Raw genomic sequence first — 21254 nt, 5'->3', positions numbered from 1 at the left:
AGTGGGACCGTACCTTATATTCCAAGCCACTGAGTGAGGACAGGTAAGAAGAGAACCAGGCCAGAGGAGAGTTGTATTGTATTCAGGAAGAGAAGGAGGCAGTTAACCATTTCAAACGCTTTTTCAATGACCCAAAAAAAAAAAAAATTTAAAGCCTGGAGAAAACACCACCAGATTTGGTAATTAAAAGAGCAACCTCTGGAGATAACAATTTCAGCTGGTTGACAAGATCAGAAGCCAGATTACAAAGAGCTGAGAAGTGAGTGAGGGAAGAAATGTGGGCAATGAATGTAAATAGCTTTGTCTAGGAGAAAGAACAAAGATAATTAAGCGAAACTCACTAATAACACAACAGCGTATACAACATTCTGCTCCCGTAGCCCTCCACCTCTACTGAGAGGAAGGAAATATTCTATCACTTGTTCTGAAGGGACCAAGATTGTCATTAGCATACTTCTGCACCATATCAGGCCCTTACTAAATGGCTGATATTTAAATTAATGACACAGAGTCTGGGTCTGGGATGACAGTTTTGACTCTGCCATTAATAGCTAGGGTGCCTTTCAATGAATCATTTCACTTTTGAGCATCTCACAGTTTCCTGGGGGTTAATACTAGTTGTAGTTCATAGCAGATGCTAAAAGGATCAGATGACATGAAGTATGTGCTAAACACATTGGCACCATAAAATGCTGCAGAGATGTCTCTTATTGTTGTTATGAGGCTTGTTGTCTTTAAGGTCAGGGAGACCTGGGTTCAAATTCTGCCTTTGACATACAGTGGCCACGGGACCATGGACAAGTCATTTAATTCCTCAATGCTCTAAGCAACTCTTTAAGATTATAAATACATAAACACATATATACATACATATAAATTGCAGAGATGGTCCCTGCCAGCACACATTGGTAGAGGGAGTTTTCACATCCACAGCCATTTTATGTCCAGTCCCTATCCCAATGAATATTATTAATTTTGCTCTCATCTTTTTTGATGCTGTTCAAATAGAAATGGTCATGGGACAAGTTTCTACGTTGTGGGTATATTTTATATTTTATGTCAGTCAATAAACATTATTAAACACCTATTGTGTGCCAAGCACTGTGCTCAGTGCTGGGAATACAAAGAAAGGCAAAAGACAGTTGCAGTTCTTAAGAAGCTCTGCTGCTCTTTGGATGACTAGACAAGTGGATAAAAATAACCCTGTTTTAAAATGAATAAAAGTATTGGGATTGAAGCTCATCTTCTTCCAGCTCAATGAAAGTATTTTTAGGACAATTCCAGTAGCAGACAGGATGGAGGGAATGACACGTGTTTCACCCTCTTTCCATGTGGTTTTGGTTTCTTCTGCTACGTCTCCATAGCTTCTTCTAGCTCTCCATAATCACTATTATTAAAGCAGAATTTAGTGATCTATAGCTTGTATGCCAAAGATGGCCCAAAGGACAATTTTGGAAGAGACTGAGAGGCTAAATGATTTGCCGGGGGTCCCACAGTCCACATATGTCAGAGGCAGGACTGGAACCCAACTCTTCCTGACCACAAGGCAATCCACTACTACCAGCAATCCACTAGTATGAGCCACTGCCCATCATCACCCTTGTAAGAAGTGGGCAGCTTGTTCTTAGGCACACAAACCAGCTCTCTGAATATCAGAAAAGATGTCAGCACTGGAGCTAAGATGCCAAGCCCTGAAACAGATGGGGCACCAAGCCCCTGAACAGGAATTGTTCCTCTCTCTTCCCCCAAAACTCCAATGATCTTAGTAGTTATGATACTCAGGCATGCACTCCAAGGCAGACAGAGAGGAAAGAAGAGGAACTGGAGGAAGAGAAAGAGGAAGGCTGCTTTCCCCAGTGTTCAAGGCAGCTCTAGTGCAGTGTCAGAAGACTCGAATCCTAGGCTCACTACCACCACTCATTCACTGTGTGACCTTGAACAAGTCACCTACTCTCTCAGGGCCTAACGTTTCCCCATCTGTAAAATGGGGCAGGGAGACAGTTAGATGTCACATGCTAAAAATTCTGATATACCTCTCATGAGTTTTTATTTAAAATCTTTTTCTGAATGGCTGGAATATAAATGGCCTGAGAGGTATGTAGATGTTTAGGGCTGGAAGACATCAATCAATCAATAAACATTTATTAAGTGCCAGGCACTGTGCTAAGCACCCGGGGATGGGAAACGAGGCAAAAGGCAGTCCCTGACCTCAAGGAGTTTACAGTCTAATGGGGAAGACAAGATGTAAACAAAGATATACAAAGTGAGCCATATACAGGATAAATAAATAATTAACACAGGGAAGACACTAAAATTAAGTGTGATTGGGAATATTAAAAGGAATATTAAGTTGTACATAACAGATTTGCAGTTTCATGTGCAATCATCTTTTTTTATTGTGTTATGGAAATACTTGTTTCATTTCATAAATTAAAAATAAAATACAAAAGAGGGGTTGGAGAAGGCTTTCTTTAGAAGGTGGGATTTTAGTTGGGACTTAAAGGAAGCCAGGGAGGTCAGTATCGGGAGCAGAGGAGGAGGGAGTGCATTCCCGGCACCGGGGCAGCCAGAGAGAATGCCCAGAGACTAGATATGGAGTGTTCTGTCCGGGAGGCCAGTGTCACTGGACTGAAGAGCACCTGTTGAGGAGTAAGGTGAAAGAAGATTGGAAAGGTAGGTGGGGGCTAGGTCATAAAGAGCTTTGAATGCCAAACACAGCATTTTGTATTTGCTCCTGGAGGGCAATAGGCAGCCACTGGAGGGGGGGAGATGGAGGGGGAGGTGGATGGGGAGAGGGGAAAAGGGAGGGCGGAGGGCGAGGGTGGGTGTGTGTGTGTGTGTGTGTGTGTGTGTGTGTGTGTGTGTGAGAGAGAGAGAGAGAGAGAGAGAGAGAGAGAGAGACACATCACTGGACCTGTATTTTAGGAAAATCACTTTAGTGGTTGAATCAAGGATGAATTAGTGGGGGAAAGATCATCTAACACCATTCCTTCATTTCAGACCTAAGTACGCTGGGACCCAGAGAGAAATTACTTATTGTGATTGCAAGTGCAGCTAGTAACAGAGCGAGAACCAGAGCCCAGTTCCCCTGCCCGAGTCTGGTGCTTTCCCCGCTGCCCAGGGCCGCTGGCTGGGCCAGAATGAAGGACCCACTGAATGCCACTTCTTCTAATGTGTTACAGACCCACCTACTGCTTTCCCTTGCAATCTGATTCTATTCACTGCTCCACATTCCTGTTCAGCCCCTGGGGAACAGCAGCTCTCACTATTTCTTCAGCCCTCCCCAGACACAGAATGCTTTTTTTCCTGTTTTCTTACCAGGGTCCCATGGGACTGAAACCACTTCCTTTCACCTTCCTTTCAGGCTCAGTCAGCGCATATCCTAGGCTCACGGGGCTGGAAGGGAAGAGGTTCCAGTTCAACCCCCTCATTCCACAAGGGAAGAAAAGGACGGAGTGCCAGGCTTGTGCCTGCCTGGCCCTTGGAGCAGCAGCAGCTGGACCAGCTCCCTCCCCCCTTTAACCTTGGCCTAGCTAGACCAGGTTGGAAGGCGGGAAGCTGAGGCTTTTGTCTTGGTACCCATGGGGACCGAGCACTCTTTGGCAGGATTGCAGAGCTCCAGTCAACTGGTTCATATGCATTAATTAGGTGCCTCTTGTGAGTTAGGCACTGTGCTAAATGCAAAGGAAGTTATCAAGAAGGCCACTTCAGTCCAGCACAGGTTCTGCCCTCAAGTAGCTTTCAGACTATTAATGAAGATGATATAGAGACACAGTGATTGACAGTGCACAGAAGAAAGAGATAAGGACCATAAAAGAGGTGCAAGGTGGAGGGAGAAGATAGCCTGGAAGGCTTATGGTGGAAGTGGCTATTCATGCAACAAGCATTTATTAATCACCTACTGTATGCCAGGTACTATGCTAAGTTCGGGAGGGGGCGGGGGGAATACAAAGACAAAAATGAAAACAAATAAAACGGAACTTTCATTCCAAGGAAGACCACACAGAATCCTAATAGCTCAATAGGAAGGACCTAGGGGGCCATCTGGCTATCCCTTTATGCCTGGAATGTTCTTCTTCCTCCTTTGGTCCCACTACTGACCTCCCTCATTTTACAAAAGATGAAAATGAGGCAAACAGAGGTTAAATGAACTGCCCGAGGTCACACGTTTATAACTAAATAAGCTATATAATTATATAGCTAACATTTATACAGTTCATTTTGAAGTTTGTGAACACTTTACATATATAGCATTGGATTTGGAGTCAGGAAGATCTGAGTTTGAATCCAGCCTATGTTGATTATAAGCTGTGCTACCTTGGGCAAGTCATTTAACCTTTATTTACCTCAGCTTCCTTATCTGTAAAAAGGGGATCTACCTCCCAGGGTTGCCGTGAGGATCAAATGAGATAATATTTGTAAAGTGCTTTGACAGCACCTGGCACATAGTAGGTGCCACATAAATGCTAGCTATAATAATAACCTTAGTTTACTCATCTGTGACATGAGGCGATTTAAGTAGATGCCCTCTAGAGTCCCTTCTACCTTTAATGCCTTGTGAAGACCTGGATTTCAGTTGCACCTCTACCGATAACTCACCCAAATAACTCACTTTCCCTCACTGGGCCTCAATTTCCCCATCTGGAAAGAGGGAAAAATGATTTCTACTTTTACAAGCATGTCGTAAGGATCAGAAGAGATAAGGGATGTGAAAGGGCTGCACAAAATTTTAAATACCAGACAGTTATATTATATTAATAATATCATATTATTACTATATTATATTATTATGTCAGCTTTTATTTGTATCTCATGAGCTTTTATTTTAGATTTTTTTTCTGAGTGGTATCTATAAAATGACAACCTGAAAGACTTAAGACAGAAGAAAGAGATAAGGACCATAAGAGAGGTGCAAGGTGGAGGGAGAAGATAGCATGGAAGGTTTATGCAGAAAGTGGCTATGCATTCAACAAGCATTTATTAATCACCTACTGTATGCCAGGTATTATGCTAAGTGCTGGGGGGGGGGTTACAAAGACAAAAATGAAAACAAACAAATAAAAGGGAACTTTCATTCCAAGGAAGACCATTACAGGAAAACATTATAGACTTCTAGGGATGAGAGAGATGTTCATCTAATCCAGTATCTCCATTTTACAGATGAAGAAACTGAGGCCCAGAAGGAAGCAATTTGCCCATGGTCATGTAAGGACCAGCGCAAAGCCTAGAATCTAGTCTCCTGACTCCCAGGCCAGATGTTCTATGCAGTGCCCTACAGGGGCTCCTCGCTTTGGTAAGTCTTGGATTGCCCTTGGAGAGAACAGAAGGTCAGGAGGAGACTGTTGCCGTGAGTTTCTTTCTATTATCTTCCATGTGGTACAATGGAAAGAATCCTGGCTCTGGAACTCAAGGGCTTGGGTTCAAATTTAGTTTGTGAAGCTTATTGCTGCCATAAGCCAGGACTACACCCTGTCTGGTTCGAAAGGTAAGATCCTATGTCGTTAAAAATATAGGGAGATCAGGGGCAGCTAGGTGGCACAGTGGATTTGGAGTCAGGAGGACCCGAGTTCAAATCTGGCCTTAGACCCATTATACTTACTAGCTGTGTGACGCTGGGCAAGTCACTTAACCCCAATTGCCTCACCAAAAAAACAAAACAAAACAGGGAGATCTCTGAAGTCTTAGTGTGGGAATCTTGGGATGCCACCCTATATCCAAGCCATCACATCTCTGCACTGGAAGTAGCCTAGTTGCTGTCCAGTTGTTTCGGTCATGTCTGACTCTTCATGATCCCATTTGGAATTTTCTTGGCAAAGATACTAGACTTGCTATTTCCTTCTCCAGCTCATTTTACAAAGGAGGAAACTGAGGCTAACTGGGGTAAGTGACTTGCCCAGGGTCACCCAGCCATTAATGTCTGAGGCTGGATTTGAACTGAGGTCTTCCTGTCTCCAGGTCTGGCGATGTTCTATTCACCTGGCTGCCCTAGCTGAATTACCCTCGGAAACCAGCTAATCCAACTCCCTCTTTACAGATGAGTAAAGCAAAGCCAAGAGAGGGAAAGTGATTTACTCAAGGTTGTCATAAGTTTTATTAAGTTTGCCCAAAGTTGTAATAAGACCAGGGACTCAAACTTGACCTCTAGACTCCAGGTCAAGGGCTTTATCCATGGACCAAGTTAGCTGTCTCCCTTTAGAAATGCAAATGCCCCAGACCCCCACCCCCAGGAGGGGGTCACATTTGAAACCCAAGTGATCACTTTGCGAGGATTAGCTAACAGCCAACTAAGAGAAGCAGAGGGACACAGGATAGACGTCTGGGATTGGTGGGGAGGGACACAATGAAATTCCCAAAGGAAGATACCCGTGCCAAAGAGGGAGGTAAAAAGGCATTGATATGGGTGAGGGAACAATGCCAAAGACAAACCTTGCCAACAAAAATGTAAATTTTTTTCCCAGGGCTGGTCCTAACCATGTCACTCAAAAATCATTCTGTGCGCCTCCTTTGGGACCCATGCAAGAGGCTGCCAACCCCTCACAGGCAACATAGACTTGCATAGATCCAGGGATCTTAACCTTTTCGGTGTCATGGACCCCGTGTGCTATCTAGTGAGGTCCATGGATTCGAATACATAAAATAATACGCGTGACAAAGGAAGCCAATGACATTGAAATATCACTGTCAAAGTATTCTTTTGTTGTCACAAATGTTCAAAGCTTGTGACTAGATTTTATTTTATTTCCACTGAATACTATTTTATTTTTTCCAATTGCATGTAAAGATAGTTTTCAACATTCACTTCTATAAGATTTTATCAAAGTATTTTTTTTAAACCAACCAACCAAAAGAACTCAATAACAGCAAATCAAAACACCAAGTTCACTACAGATCCTAGGCTAAGAACTCCTATTCTAGAAAATAATTGAATCCCTTACCAGATCCCATGGTGCCTTGTGGGCCAGGTCTGCACAACTGCAACGACCTACATAATTTATGGAACACTAATTTTGTTGTCTGACATTATTTCTGATGTAATGTGTGCACCGTTACTGATGTGACTATGCAGTCACCACTAAAATCCTGATGGGGGCTGTTTCTCCCTATTTTCTCGGGGGAAAAGTTCTTTGCAAGGCAAGAGACTAGTAGGAGAGATTGGAAGGGGGATGTGGATCCACTCAGAAGGGTAAACTCTTTTTTAGTACTTGAAAAATCTTAATTTACAAAAGAACAAGAAAGCAGGGCGTGGTTGAGACTGCAGCCTGAAGCAGCTGTGGTATAGTGGAAAGAACCTTGGACCTGCAATCAGCAGGCTTGCCATCTCACTTTTAAAATGAAAATGCCCACTCACCATCTCCCCCCCCCCAAAAGGGAGTAGTATTTTAAATTCAAGAGCTCACTTTGCAAGGATTAGCTAACATCCAGCAGAAGTGGGACACTGGATAAATTACTTTAATTTTCCCAATCTGTAAAATGGGGTGCTGGGGAAGGGAAGAAGAAGAAGCAGTATAATACAAATGAATGCTTAGGTCAGCCTTTGAGTCAGAAGCACCTGGATTTGAATCCCGCCTCTGACAGATCCAGGGCAGGTGATCTTGGATTCATGTGCTCCAAACAACTCTATGACTAAAAGTTACAGGGAAGCTATGAAATTATTGGAGGGTGTTTCCTACACTAGCAGTTCCCCACACTAATGAAATCACAGGACGCCCATCCCTATCCCCAAAAGGGAATGTTTTGGTCTGCAAAATATAAAGCATTATATAAATGTGACTTACTGTCCAATATCCTAAAAATAAAAATAAAAATAAAAATAAAATGACCAAACCCGAATCCGGTCAAATCCCCCTCCTCTTGGGCTTCACTGTGGCATGAAGGTGGCTATGAGTTCTTGGAGGCTATGCAGAAATTCTAGAAGGTAGGAAACCAAGCTGAAAAGGCTTCAAGTATAGACCAACAATGGACCCATATGTCTGCCACAGATCCTCACCGATCACCCTGCTGGCTACAGGATGGTCACTTGTTGGCCACAGCAACTCTTGAAAGCCCTTATATGCAGTTGGGGGTGAGAGCTGGGGGAGGGGGGATTGTGATCTACACTGGTGGACCACTCACATTCTCACAAATCACAGATCCTTAAGCAATGGGGGAAAAGATGTTTAAAAAAACCCAACACATTTTTAATTTATTCATTAAAGTAGGACCTTTAGAGCCAACATGGAAAGCCTTGCCTCACTCTCCTTGGAAACTCCTTGAGGGCTGCCGCCATTTTATTATTTCATCTTTGGGGCCCCAGTGCCTAGTACAATGTCTTGTAGTACTTGTTTTTTGTCTACATCTGAGATTTCACTGGGGTAGGGAGCTCTCTTCCCCACCTCCACTCTCATGTCCATGGGCAGCTCTTTGTGACTTTGCACATAGTGATACTTAATGAATGTCCATGAAATTGAGTCACAATCTTCTGTTTTCTTCTATGTTTTCATTTGGAATATTCATGATATTTGGGACAATTTAAAAGCTAGGTTCTTCAGTGACTTGATTGGGGGAGAGGAAAGGGGAGGAATGGAGAAGATATTTCTGGATACCTGTTCCATCCCCACCAAGAGTCAGAATGGTATAATACAAAGAAGACTGAATTTGGAGTTAGAAGAGTTAGCTTTTAATCCTGAATAGCTCCACTACTTACTACTATGTGACCTACCTGAATAAGACACATTTCTGCCTTAGGTTACTTATCTGTAACCTAAGTGCCTTAGGTTACTTATCTGTAAAACTGAGGGGGTTGCACTGGAGGTAGAAGGGTGAGGTGGAAAGAACACTGGGTTTGGAATCAGAGGATCTGGGTTCAAATTCTGCTGCCTTAACTTAGTACCTATATCTTAGGCAAGTCATTTAAACTTTGCACAAAAATTTCCCTATCTGTAAAATAAAGGGGTTGAACTAAATGACCTCTAACATCTTTTCCAGCTCTCTATGATGGTGGATAGTTTATCTTTGAGAGTAGATGAGTAGATAGATAGTATCTATGACAATAGACAGCATATGGACTAGTATCTATGACAATATATAGAGTAGTACTTATGACAGTAGATAGTATAGATTAGAGAAATGCAAATTAAAACAACTCTGAGGCATCACCTCACACTGATCAGATTGGCTAATATGACAAAAAAAGGAAAATGATAAATGTTGGAGAAGATGGGGGAAAATTGGAACACTAATGCATTGTTGGTGGAGCTGTGAACTGATCCAACCATTCTGGAGAGCAATCTGGAACTATGCCCAAAGGCCTATAAAACTATGTATACACTTTGATCCAGCAATACCACTACTAGGTCTGCATCCCAAAGAGATCATAAAAAAGGGAAAAGGACCCAAATGTACAAAAAATATTTATAGCAGCTCTTTCTATGGTAGCGAAAAATTAGAAATCGAGAAGATACCCATCAACTGCGGAATGGCTGGACAAATTGTGGCATATGAATGTAATGGAATACTATTGTGCAATAAGAAGTGATGAGCAGGCTGACTTCAGAAAAACCTGGAAAGACTTGGAGTGACGCTGAGTGAAATGAGCAGAACCAGGGGAACATTTTAACAGCAACATTGTGTGATGACCAACTTTGACAGACTTAGCTCTTCTCAGCAATGCAAAGATCTAAGATAATCCCAAAAGACTCATGGTTGAAAATGCTATCCACATTCAGAGGAAGATATGGGGTCTGAATGCAGATCAAAGCATACTATTTGCTCTCCTTTTTTTTTTTGTTTCTTCTTTCTTGTGGTTTTTCCCTTTGGTTCTAATTCTGCTTTCACAACATGACTAATGTGGAAATATGTTTAATATGATTGTACATGCATAGTCTATATTAGATTGCTTGCCATCTTGGGGAGGGGAGAAGGGAGGAAGAAAGTGAGAAAAAAATTTGGAACTCAAAATCTTATAAAAGTGAATGTTGAAAACTATCTTTACATGTAATTGGAAAAAATAAAATACTATTAAGTAGGGGGGGAGAAACAGAAAAAAGAAAGTAGACAGTATCTATGAGAATAGATAGTATATAGATAGTATCTATGGTAGTAGACAGCTTATAGACTAGTATCTATGAGAGCAGATAGTACTTATGAGATTAGATACTACATAGATTGATAAACAGGTGGCTCAGTGGCTAGAGCACTGAGCATGAAATCAGGAACACTCATCTTCCTGAGTTCAAATCTGACCTCAAACACTTACTAGCTGTGTGACCCTAGGCAAGTCACTTAACCCTGTTTGCCTCAGTTTCCTCACGTATAAATTGACCTGGAGAAGGAAATGGCAAACCACTCTTTGCCAAGAAAACCCCAATTGGGGTCACAAGGAGTCGCAACTGAAACAAAGCAGCAACAGTAACAACAATGATCTGCTTTCAAATTCAAACTCTGCTACTTACTACTTATAAGTAGTAGGTAGACAAGTCACTTAAGTTCTATGAGCCTCAGTTTCCTTATCTGTAAAATAAGGGGGCTAGAGTAGATGGCCTCCAAGGTCCTTTCCAGCACTAAATCCCATAATGATCCAACAAGGCCATCATGAACTTTATGGGGAGCCTTTGATTTATGTACCCCGAACCTGTGCACATGAGTGCTTATCCTAGGGACCTGAGGCTGCAGCCTATGCCTCTACTCATCCAGCCTTGGACATAATTGCCTCTTTTCCCCCATCCAGAAAACCTGAAGATTGAATGAGTGGCCTAGAAGAGGTGCAGCTGATAGGAGAAGTGGAGGGAATCAGAGGTGCCCAGAAGTAACTATCCAGGCCCAAAGGGGCACAGTTCTAACATTTTAGGGCCCTATGAGTCTTTTAAAAATCATATGTTTATCTGTTTTTTCCTTTTAAGGAAGAATGAATAATTTCTACTTTGTAGAACAGGAAATGTTAGCGCCAGCTCAGGGTAGCATGGTGAAAAGAATGCTGGATTTGAATCTGAGATCCTGGGTGAAATCCTTGCTTTGTCCTTTGGCCTTGGGAAAATCATTTTCCTTCCTTCTCTTGGCCTCAGTTTACTCATATGTAAAATGAGGGGGTTGACTACATGGACTCTAAGAGATTTTCACTTCTAATCTATGTTCCTAAGCCCAATGGGGCACCGCCTCACAGCAGCAGAAACAATGGAAGTGGGAGTGAGGAGACCTAGTGGGATCCTCTCTCTCCTCATGTGACCTGGGCAAATCACTTCAATCCTCTGGGGCTCCTCTATAAAATGAGGGACTTCTGAGAATTTTTACTAGTCAGCACAAGTTTCCACAGTACCTTCCTTTTTTGAAAGCTAGTTAGCCCAGGAGAATCCAAAGGAGCAATTCTCCCATTTTCTCTTCTGACTCCAGGCCCCTAAGCTAGGTATGCTGTCTCTCTGGTCCTGCAGGTTTTGAAAGGTGGCATATTAATGCCACAGCATGGAAATGATAATAAATGCCAACAGCTGAGACTTACGTAGTTCTTAAAGGTTTGTAAACTGTTTCACATATATGAATATATCTACAAATATATTTATGTTCATAATATAATTATAAATATACATATATTTATAAATATATTTATACATAAATATATGTTTATATATATATATATATATATATATATATATACACATACATATGAGAATATATTCATCTCATTTGAGTATTCCGGGAGCTAGAAAGCCCGGCTTCTGGTCTTGGTTCTGAGTACTAGCTATACATCCTCTGAACACATCACTTCTTGCCGGGGTTTAGCTTCCCCTACTGTAAAATTCAGGGGGATGGACCAGATAATAACTAAGGTTCCTTCTAGCTCTTGATCTCTGATCCCTCTTTGGGCCTCAGTTTCTCCATCTATAAGATGAGGGAATTGAATTATGTGATCTCGAAGCTCCCTTTCAGCTCTAAATCCTAAGGTGTAGAAATGCTCCTCTCCATATCTGAGGCCAGCATGGTGGTCAGCTTCTCTGCAGTATCTGCTCTCTGCTCTCTGGTGCAGGATCTGGAGAAAGAGATTTGTTCCTCCTTCCCCAAGGCCACCTTGTTCTTATCTTCCTATCTCCCCCTTCTCTACTCCATAAATTTCCCAGGGCCCTATTTCTCCGCCACCCCCCATCCCCACTCCACAAATTTTCCAGCATATCTCTAATCTTGCTACATCTAGCAACCACTGATCTTACAGATGGGACGGAGAAGGTTTAAAGCCTTGGCTCAGAGCTTTATCCAAGGTATTCAAGCTTTCCCCCCTTTCAGGGAGCTCTTCCAAAATGTGCCATGCTCAGCCCTGCCATGACACGTCTGTTCATCCTTCAAGCCTGAGTCACCATGGGAATGTCTTGGGACGTCATCTCCGTAAGCTGAGCTTGCACACAATAGGAGCTCTGTGTGGGGACTTGCCTACAGCCCCCAAGGCTATCAAAAGACACTCGGAATGCTTTAATTTTTCTCTCAGAAAGAATCCTTTAAAAGTCAGTCACAGCAAAATTATGTGTGATTCTCTGAGGAGCAACGCTTCCATGCAAGTCCTCCATTAACATCTTAGGGTAGCCCTCAGCTGTTGAGGCAGAACACAAGCCCTAGCAGGCCCTACCAAGCTGGAAAGGCTTCAATATGGCCCCAGTGATGGGCCCTGTCTACTATCTGGCTGGGGTCCAACCTGGCTAAATGGAGAAAGGGGTGTCACCAGAAGGATGTCCCCTAATAAGAAACCCATATGGGATCATGACCCACAGTTTAAGAAATGCTGAAGGGGTCATGAAGGGAAAGTTTAAGAAGCCCTGTCCTAGATAATGAATTATTGTAGAGTTGAAAGGGCTCTTGGTGGTCAGCCAATGTAACCTAAACACACACACACACACACACACACACACACACACACATATTTGTGTATGTATAAATATGATATATGTATGTATAGATAGAATATATGTATATGTATAGATAATATACACATACACACATATTGTTTCTCCCAGTAGAATGTAAGCTCCTTGAGGACAGAAACGGTTTCATTTTTTACCTCGTCTCCCTAGTGCCTGGCACATAGTAGGCACTTAATAAACGCTTGCTCATTGATTGACATTGACATTGATTGACACCTGCTAAGTGGTCATCTAGCTTCTGCTTGGAAAACTTCAACGAGAGGGAACCCATGTTGTCCATTGCACTTTGGGTTAGTTCTGATTATTTGGAAGATTTCCCTGAAGCCGAGCCTAAATTTGTTTCTTTGCATTTCATACCCATTCCTGCTGGTTCTTCCCTCTGGGACCAAACAGAATGAGCCTCATGCCTCATTCACGGTCCTCCAGATCCTAGAAGACAGCTCTCATGTCCCACCTGAACTTTCCCTTCTGCATGCTGAGCCTCCCCATTTGACTCATCTAATCCTCAAATGGCACAGACTCTATGCTTTTCTCTACCTGGCCCCCTTGCTCTGGACTCCCCTCACCTAAAACGTGGTACCCGGAACTGAACACTGTGCTCCAGATGTGATCTGACTTTGCTCACACCACCCCTCCCCCCACATACCTTTGTCCTGTAGTCACCAAATAGTGTGCATGTTGACTTGGTTTGGAGGGGATTCATTGGATTTCTCCAGCTCCCTGTCCTCCAACACATGTTAGTGTATAAGCAACAGTAATTTTCCCAGGGAGGCCTTTTTGATTATGTTAATAATCCTGCCGTCCCTGGTCCCTCAATCCTGTTTGACTGCCTTCAGCTGCTGCTGGGACAGAGCCAGAGTGGTGAGAAAGAGGCAGGGGGTGGTAAGAATCACATCATTTTTAGACTATAAACATTTATTCCATTGTTGGTTAAATTGATTAAATGTGTGATTCTAGTCTAATGACCAGTAAGGTGACATACTACTGGAAGAAATCAGCTATTTCAATATTAACGGTCTTGCTCTAAATGAAACCAAAAGGCCCATGGAAGTCTAAATGACTTCGTAAGCTCTCCTTGGAGAAGTAAATGTTATCATGGGCCCAAAGGGAAGTATCATTTTAAGGCATCTCGCTTTGTAGTTGGTGCTCAAGAGCAACACTAAAAAGACCACTAGGAAGATAACTTCAGCTTATATATGCACCAATGAGGAGGGGCAGAATTACCGTGAAGGACTTGACATAACCCTTCCATCCACGTCAACGTATACAAGTGAATATTTGGTAACTACAAAGCAATGGTGGAGAAGACAGAGAAAAACAGGCTGGGAAATACAGTTCAGGATTAAGACCTAAAAGAAGCCAAAGGCTTAAAGACTAAAACACCTCACCACCTATCTAGATATGTCTATGTCCATATCCATGTCCATGTCCATGTCCATATCTATCTCCTTAATTGCTTAAGACTATTGGAATACCTTGTATATCATGAATACCATGTTCAAGAAAAGAATTGGAATGTGAGGTATGTGGCAAGTACTTAAGGATATCACATACACAATAGAATTGTTGAAATCAGAGATTCTGAATTTCTAAGAGCCAGGGTCAAGTCAAGTCAAATCTACAAGCATTTGTTAAGCACCTACTACATGCTAAGTCCCAAAGAGTCAAAGAACGGGGGAAAAACTGGTCCCTGCTCTCAAGGAGCTCAGTCTAATGGGGAAGGCAACATGCAAGCAATTATGCACACACAAGGTTTATACAGGACAAACTGGGGATAATCACAGAGCGAAGGCATTAGCATTCAGGGAGATGGGGAAATGCTTCTTGAAAAGGTGATATTTTTAGCTGAGATATGAAAGAAGTCAGGAGATGAGATGAGGAGAGAATGTATTTCAGGCATGAGGGATAGCCAGAGAAAACATCCTAAGCCAGGTGATGGAGTATCATGTGTGAAGTCCCCTAAGGAGTTAACCGAGGTACAAGGCCCTCCTGGCCAAGCCAATTGCATGTGTCCCCACCTCCTTTTCTGAGCCTCCTTTTCTGAGCCTGAAATTGGCCCTGATTCTCTTACTTAGTACTAGAACTAGGAGGAACCTTATCAATCAGCTAATCTAATCCTCTCAATTTACAAAAGAGGAAGCCAAAGCCAAAGCCAAATCTAGAAAAGTGAAATGACTTGTCTAAGGTCACTACTGCTACTATTAAGTAGCAGAGCTGGAGTCCAAATCCAATTCTTTTCTCCCCAATTTACCCTGTGTCCTCCTGACATCCTCTCACAGGCATAAGCACAAGACCATTTGCATGTAGCGGAGGATAATGATAACTGGCCCTGAGCTGTGCTGACTAACTCTGAAGGGTCCTTTAGGAATCACTACCTGTTTGTACTGGAGATAACCAAGGTTCAGGAAACCAGGCTGGACCAAATGTTCTGTGTCACATGTACAGAAAAGAATGAGCCAGCCTGGTGAGGACAGTTGTGTACACACACACACACACACACACACACACACACACACACACACACATGCTAAGAAGGACGTTTGGAATAATGAGGACTACGTAGACAATCTGCCCACCCTCCACGTTGGACAAGGTCCAGCCTGCCTATGTGGATGAGTCTGTTGTATTAAAGAATACTCCACTCATTCATTACCCCGTGGATCCAACTGCCAAAAGAGAAAGGACAGGTGAAATCGGGCTTCTGGGAAACCACACTAAAAATGCTCCTGACTCAATCTGAAGGTCCAGACTCTCGCCTTCTGCTGTCTCTTCAGTGGTGACTGATATCCATCCTCTGGGGACAGATCTGACTTTTAGAAACAGCCCCCAGTCATTCAGGGCTGAGTCTTGTCACTAACAGAAGGAAATGAGTTGGGGAATCCCCTTTAGGTCAATAATGAGGTTTACTGTTAATAAACTGCTTTTCCTCTTCGCCCTTGGAGCCCATTCTCAAAAGAAGAATTCCAGCAACGACAAGACCATTCAATCAATTATTCACCAAGCATTTATTAAGTACCTACTATATTTCAAGCACTATGTCAGGCACTACGTACAAGTCCAAAAGACTAAAACAATCCCTAATCTCAAAGAGTTTACATTCAATCATGAGAGACATCATGACTAATAATAATAACTAAAATGCATATAGTGCTTACTACGTGCCAGGCATTGTGCTATGCATTTTTTATAATTATTATCTCTTTTGATCTTTACAACAACCCTCGGAGGTATTTTTAAGTTTTTATTTTTATTATACCCATTTTACAGTTGAAGAAACTGAAACAAACAGGGGTTAAGTGATTTGCCCAAGGTCACACAGCTAATTGATCTCTAAAAGGAAACTGAACTTGGGTCTTCTTGACTTCAGGTTCAGAGCTCTATCCACTTACTCTTACTTAGTGCTAGAACTAGGAGGAACCTTATCAATCAGCTAATCTAATCCTCTCAATTTACAAAAGAGGAAGCCAAAGCGAAAGCCAAATCTAGAAAAGTGAAATGACTTGTCTAAGGTCACTTCTGCCACTATTAAGTAGCAGAGCTGGAGTCCAAATCCAATTCTTTTCTCCCCAATTTACCCTGTGTCTAGCTGACTACATGATGTATAAATATATACAGAATAAATTTAAAATAAAAGCAAAGTAATTTGGGGCAGGGAGAGCGACAGCAGTTGCAGGGGGATCAGGAAAGGCTTCTTGTAGAAGGTGATGACTGAACTGCATCTTGAAGGAAAAGAGGGATCCTATGAGACAGAGGTAAGGAGGGAGGGCATTCCAGGCATGGGGGACAGCAAGTACAAAGGCATGGAGGTAGGAAATGGAGGATCATGTGTGAGGAGCAGAAAGAAGGCCAATTTGGCAGGACTATAGAGTTTAGAAAGAGGAACAGTAGAAAATGATGCTGAAAAGACAAGATGGGGCCAAGTCATGAAAGACTGAAAAACAAACAGGGTATATATTTTGTCCTTGAGGCAATAGGGGGCCACTGGAGTACCATGGTCATACTTGTACTAAAGGAAAATCACTTTGCCATGGGAATGTTGTTAGACTAAGTTTAGCTTCCCAAGTGCCAAGGGGAGTACCTTCATTTCACATCAGTCTCGTCAAAGGGACATTATCCTCATTTTACGGATGAAGAAACTGAGGCTCAGAGAGGTTAACTGGTGTTCCAGAGTGATGCAGTTAGTAGCTACAACTCAGGCCAATCTAACTCTCATGGTAGTTAGTGCTCTTTCTACCACCCCACAAAGCCTCTCATAAAAAGTACCACAGAATCCAGAAATAGAAAAGAACATCTGAAATCATCTACCTCTTGACATATAGATGAGGAAATAAATGGACAGATTATCAAGCAAAGGGATCAAATGAGATAATATATGTAAAATAGTTGGCAAACCTAAAGCATGACATCAACATTAGCTCTTTTTCTCAAGTAACTAGTTCAGGGTCACACAACGATCAGTAGGGACAATACTAACCCCCACACAGACCGGAATCTGTCCATCCAGATGCCGATCCTCCAAAGGTGGGGCAGTGTGGTAGAAAGGAACCAGTAACTGATGGGGTACCAGGGGAGCTTGGTTCTAATGCCTGGCTCTGCTGCTAATTCACAGTGTGATCAGAGGTATGTCTACTGTCTTGGCTTCAGCTTCTAATCAGCAAAAATGTGTGTGTATGACACTGTGTATGTGTATATGTGTGTGGGGGGGAGGATATAGCCTCTTCCAGCTCTCAAATCTATGCTACTTTCATGATAATTTGGTTCCTGTGACTAAAGGTGTTTTTTTCCAAAGCTAATTTGGGTATGGAACACTCTGGGCCTTGCTTCTGATGCCAAGTGCAGAGCACTTCTCCCAATACCACACTGCCCAGCGGAGGTCCCCGCAGGCTCCCACATTCTCGAGTTGTTAGAGACTGTCCCACACACTGGATTTCAGAAAAGGGGAAGGAGGAGAGTCACTTTTCTTTTCATATCCAGGGCAAGAAATGATCCAGCCCTAAGTGTCTTATCCTATAAACCACCCCAGCCTTAAATGGAAGAATAGGCCAGAACACACATAGGGCAAAGCACCCCCACTGAGGGGAATGTGAAACCCTCTCGGCTCCTGCCAATGGGACTCCTGAAATAACAGGGTTCCTCCTCCTCTTTGGACTCTGCTTTCTTCAAGATGCAGCTCAAGTACCTCGCTCTGTACTAGACTTTTCTCACCCCCTACCCACCTCTCCCCAGCTGCCAATGCCTCCTCCCCCAAGGCTGCTTGCATGTTCTCTCTGTGTGTTTTTCATATACCTATATAGGTGTTTATTGTCTCTCTTGACCTCTTCCTCAAAGGCCTAGACTTTGCTTTTTGTATCTCCAGCAACTAACAAGCTACCTGGCACATAGTTTTTGTTTTGTTGAGTCCTGTCTGACTCTTTATGACCCTAATTGGGGTTTTGTTGGCAAAGATACTGGAGTAGTTTGCCATTTCCTTCTCCAGCTCATTCTACAGATGAGGAAACTGAGGAAAACAGGGTGAAGTGACTTGCCCAGGGTCTCTCGGCTAGTAAGTGTCTGAGGCCAGACTGGAACTCAGGAAGATGAGTATGCCTGACTGCAGGCCCCATACTCTATCCATTTCCACACCTAGCTGACCCTGGCACATAGGCGTTAATCAGTACTTGTTTGCTTGAATATATAGACTTTGTGCAGGTCACTTTCCCTCTCTGGGTTTCCTCATCTGCAGGATAAGGAGGTTGGCCTAGATGGTCTCCAAGGTCCCAGTCATCTCTGAACCCAAGCCAAGCTCGTATTCCCTTTCTTTCCCTCTCCCGGAACTATTGCCTCAAGCTCCAAAGTTAGAAACCTGCCTTGTGATTATGGAATCTAGCAGAGGCTAGAAGAGACCCAAAGAGGTTATTTAGTCCAATCCACTAATTTTACATAGAAACTAAGACAAGAAGAAGGAAGTGACCTGCACAAGGTCACACAACTAGTTAGCTGCAGAACTCAGATCCCCTCAGAGTACCCTCTCTCCTACTCTGCTCCTGGCTGTGAGGTGATTTCCAACTTCCCCACCTGTATATCATACCCACTGGCCCCAAAACATCCACTGTGGTCAATGCTAAGAGCTCCCTGGTCTCAATAGCCTACTAAGATAAAGTTTCAGGCTGGAGAATGAAGTATCTTTGTACCAGTCCTCCAGGTTCTGAAACACGCAAGAACGCGGCTCAACTTCTTTCCTCCACCCCTAGTCAGCTGGGCGCCCCCCAAAGCCATTATTTCGCCAAAGTAAGGATTCTGCCTGGGGCTTCAGCCGCAGCTCTCGGTCAATACAGGAGCCAGCTCGGCAACCACCGGCCTCCAACTTTCTCTCTAGCCTCTCCTGGATGTCCCTGGGATCCTCTTAGGATGCGCAAAGAATCCTTGATTGTTGAAACCGCATTGCGCTCACTGGCCGGCACCAACACCCTCCCTCCATCATTTTATACCTCCCCAAAGCCCTGAGAAGTGAAGGGACTCGCCCACGGTCATAAAGGTAGGTAGAGAAGTGAGTCTTCTGACTCACAATTTAACGCTCTTTCCACTCAACTAAGTTAGTTCCCGTGGCACCCTCTGCCTGGAAAGGAAGGTGGCGGACCTGGAGAGGAGAGGAGGGGAAGGAGCTCCTAAGGGAGAGGGACCGAAGAGATCAGAATCTGCCTGAGACGCACCGGCGCACCCAAGCTTTGCCTGCCCCAAAGCCCGCGTGTGCGCCCGGTCCGGACCTGTCCCGTCCCCCGCCTCGAACTTGGGGCTGTCCAGGCGCGGGTGTAACTGGGCGCAACTGAAAGGGGATAGCCCTGCGCGAGGTAGCAGCGGGAGTGGAGTGGCCCAGCTGCCGGGGCCCTGGGGCAGAGCCGCCAGCTCCGGGGCGGGAGGTGGGGAGGGTGTCACAGGTTAGCTGCACGGGTACTCCTCACCCCCGAGTCATCTGGACTGCAGCCTCCCGGGGCTGGCCTCAGGGCGCTCCCCCAGGCCCCACCGGGACCGGCCCCGGGAGCCCTGCCGCCCCCTCCCCACGGGAGCCCGCTCGCTTTCACTTACCCGGGCTGGGGCCGCTCTGGAAGTAGAAAATGACTAGGAGCAGGGAGCCCAGACATGTGGCCAGCACCATCCGTTGCACCCGGCTTTTCCTCATCCTGGCTCCCCAGGCTAGGCACCTCCGGGTGAGGCTCGCCGGCCGCGGCTGCTGCCCCAGCCCCTCGCAGCCCCGCTGCCTCGGGCTCCCAGGCGCAGCCGCCTCTGCCGCCACCGCCCCCAGAGCAGGAGCCGACGAGCGCAGTCCGAGCGCCCAGCTCCCGGCTCGGGCGCCACTGCTGCCGCGGCTCCCCTCCTACCCCCGGCCCAGCCCGTACCAAGCCGACCTCCCCGGAGAGGGGAGAGAGATAATAGGCACCCCGGGGGCGGAGCTGCGGGAGGCGGGGCGGGGCACCCCGGTCTCCCGGATTCCTTCCCCGCTCTGCTTTGCGCTCCAGCCGGCTGCGCCCGGAGGCGGAGGGTCGCAGGGCGGAGCCAGGCACTGTCTCCCCGCCCCTAGTACTCTTCTCCCCTTGCCCCCCTCCAGCTGAGTGGAGCCGTCCTGCTTTGCCGACGTTTGCCGAGTTTGCATTCGGGTGTACCAGGGTGCAAGGGAAGTGCAGACCTGGCAGTGACCCCCGGAAGCGTGGCAGAGTGGCGCAGGCACTCAGGATAGCGGGGTACCGTGTGGCTGACTGGAACCCCACCCGGACTGCTAACGGGTCTTCAGGACACCTTTGCAGCCTGCTCTGGCGCCGGGACTGACTCCTGTGCCACCAAGTCTAGTTCGTGCTTTTGGAGAGGGAGGTTCGCCTGGGTCATCCCTCACCAACCCCAGCCCAGACCCCAAAGGCACTCCACAGAAAGCGATGGGGGCGATTGTTTCTGCACACCCGAACCCCTTTCCAGACGGTTAGCACCTGACCGCAGGTGGCTTCACAACCCCTCTGTTCTCCACGTGATTTCTTGGCAGAGCGACCCCGGGGTTATGGCAATGAGGCATTCAGCAGGGCCAGTGTTTGAGGGCCTTGGAAGCCTAGCAATCACTCACGGAGACAGCATCGGAGTAGTGATACCTAGTATTTGTGGTTTGCAAAATGCTTTACAAATATCTCAGTCCTCACAATGCTGGGAGGTAGGCTCTATCCTATTTTACAGATGAGGAAAAGGTGAGACAGAAATTAAGTGACTTGACCAGGGTCACACAGCTTAATGTCTGAGGTTAGATTTGAACGTAGGTCTTACTGACTCCGGGTCCTGCTCTCTATCCACGGCCACCAAAGAAGGAGCTGTGATTAAAGAGAAGACAGGTCTGGAAGGGACCTCAGGGTCATTTATCTC

General features: G+C 44.9%; 1 protein-coding gene across 1 annotated transcript in view; it reads right to left on the bottom strand.

Annotated features, from left to right (window-relative positions):
- The window catches only part of CHST13 (carbohydrate sulfotransferase 13), a 58919-nt gene extending 38818 nt beyond the window's left edge, over nucleotides 1-20101 (bottom strand). The window contains exon 1 of the mRNA XM_027863674.1: nucleotides 19941-20101. Coding sequence (XP_027719475.1) covers nucleotides 19941-20034 — 94 coding nt within the window. The 5' untranslated portion in view covers nucleotides 20035-20101. The remainder of the gene's footprint in view (nucleotides 1-19940) is intronic.
- Between the last annotated feature and the right edge of the window lie 1153 nt (nucleotides 20102-21254).

This window comes from Vombatus ursinus, unplaced genomic scaffold, assembly GCF_900497805.2.
Source record: "Vombatus ursinus unplaced genomic scaffold, bare-nosed wombat genome assembly UNPS02014773.1, whole genome shotgun sequence".
Lineage (NCBI taxonomy): Eukaryota > Metazoa > Chordata > Mammalia > Diprotodontia > Vombatidae > Vombatus > Vombatus ursinus.
This window is presented reverse-complemented; position numbering and strand designations above follow the sequence as displayed.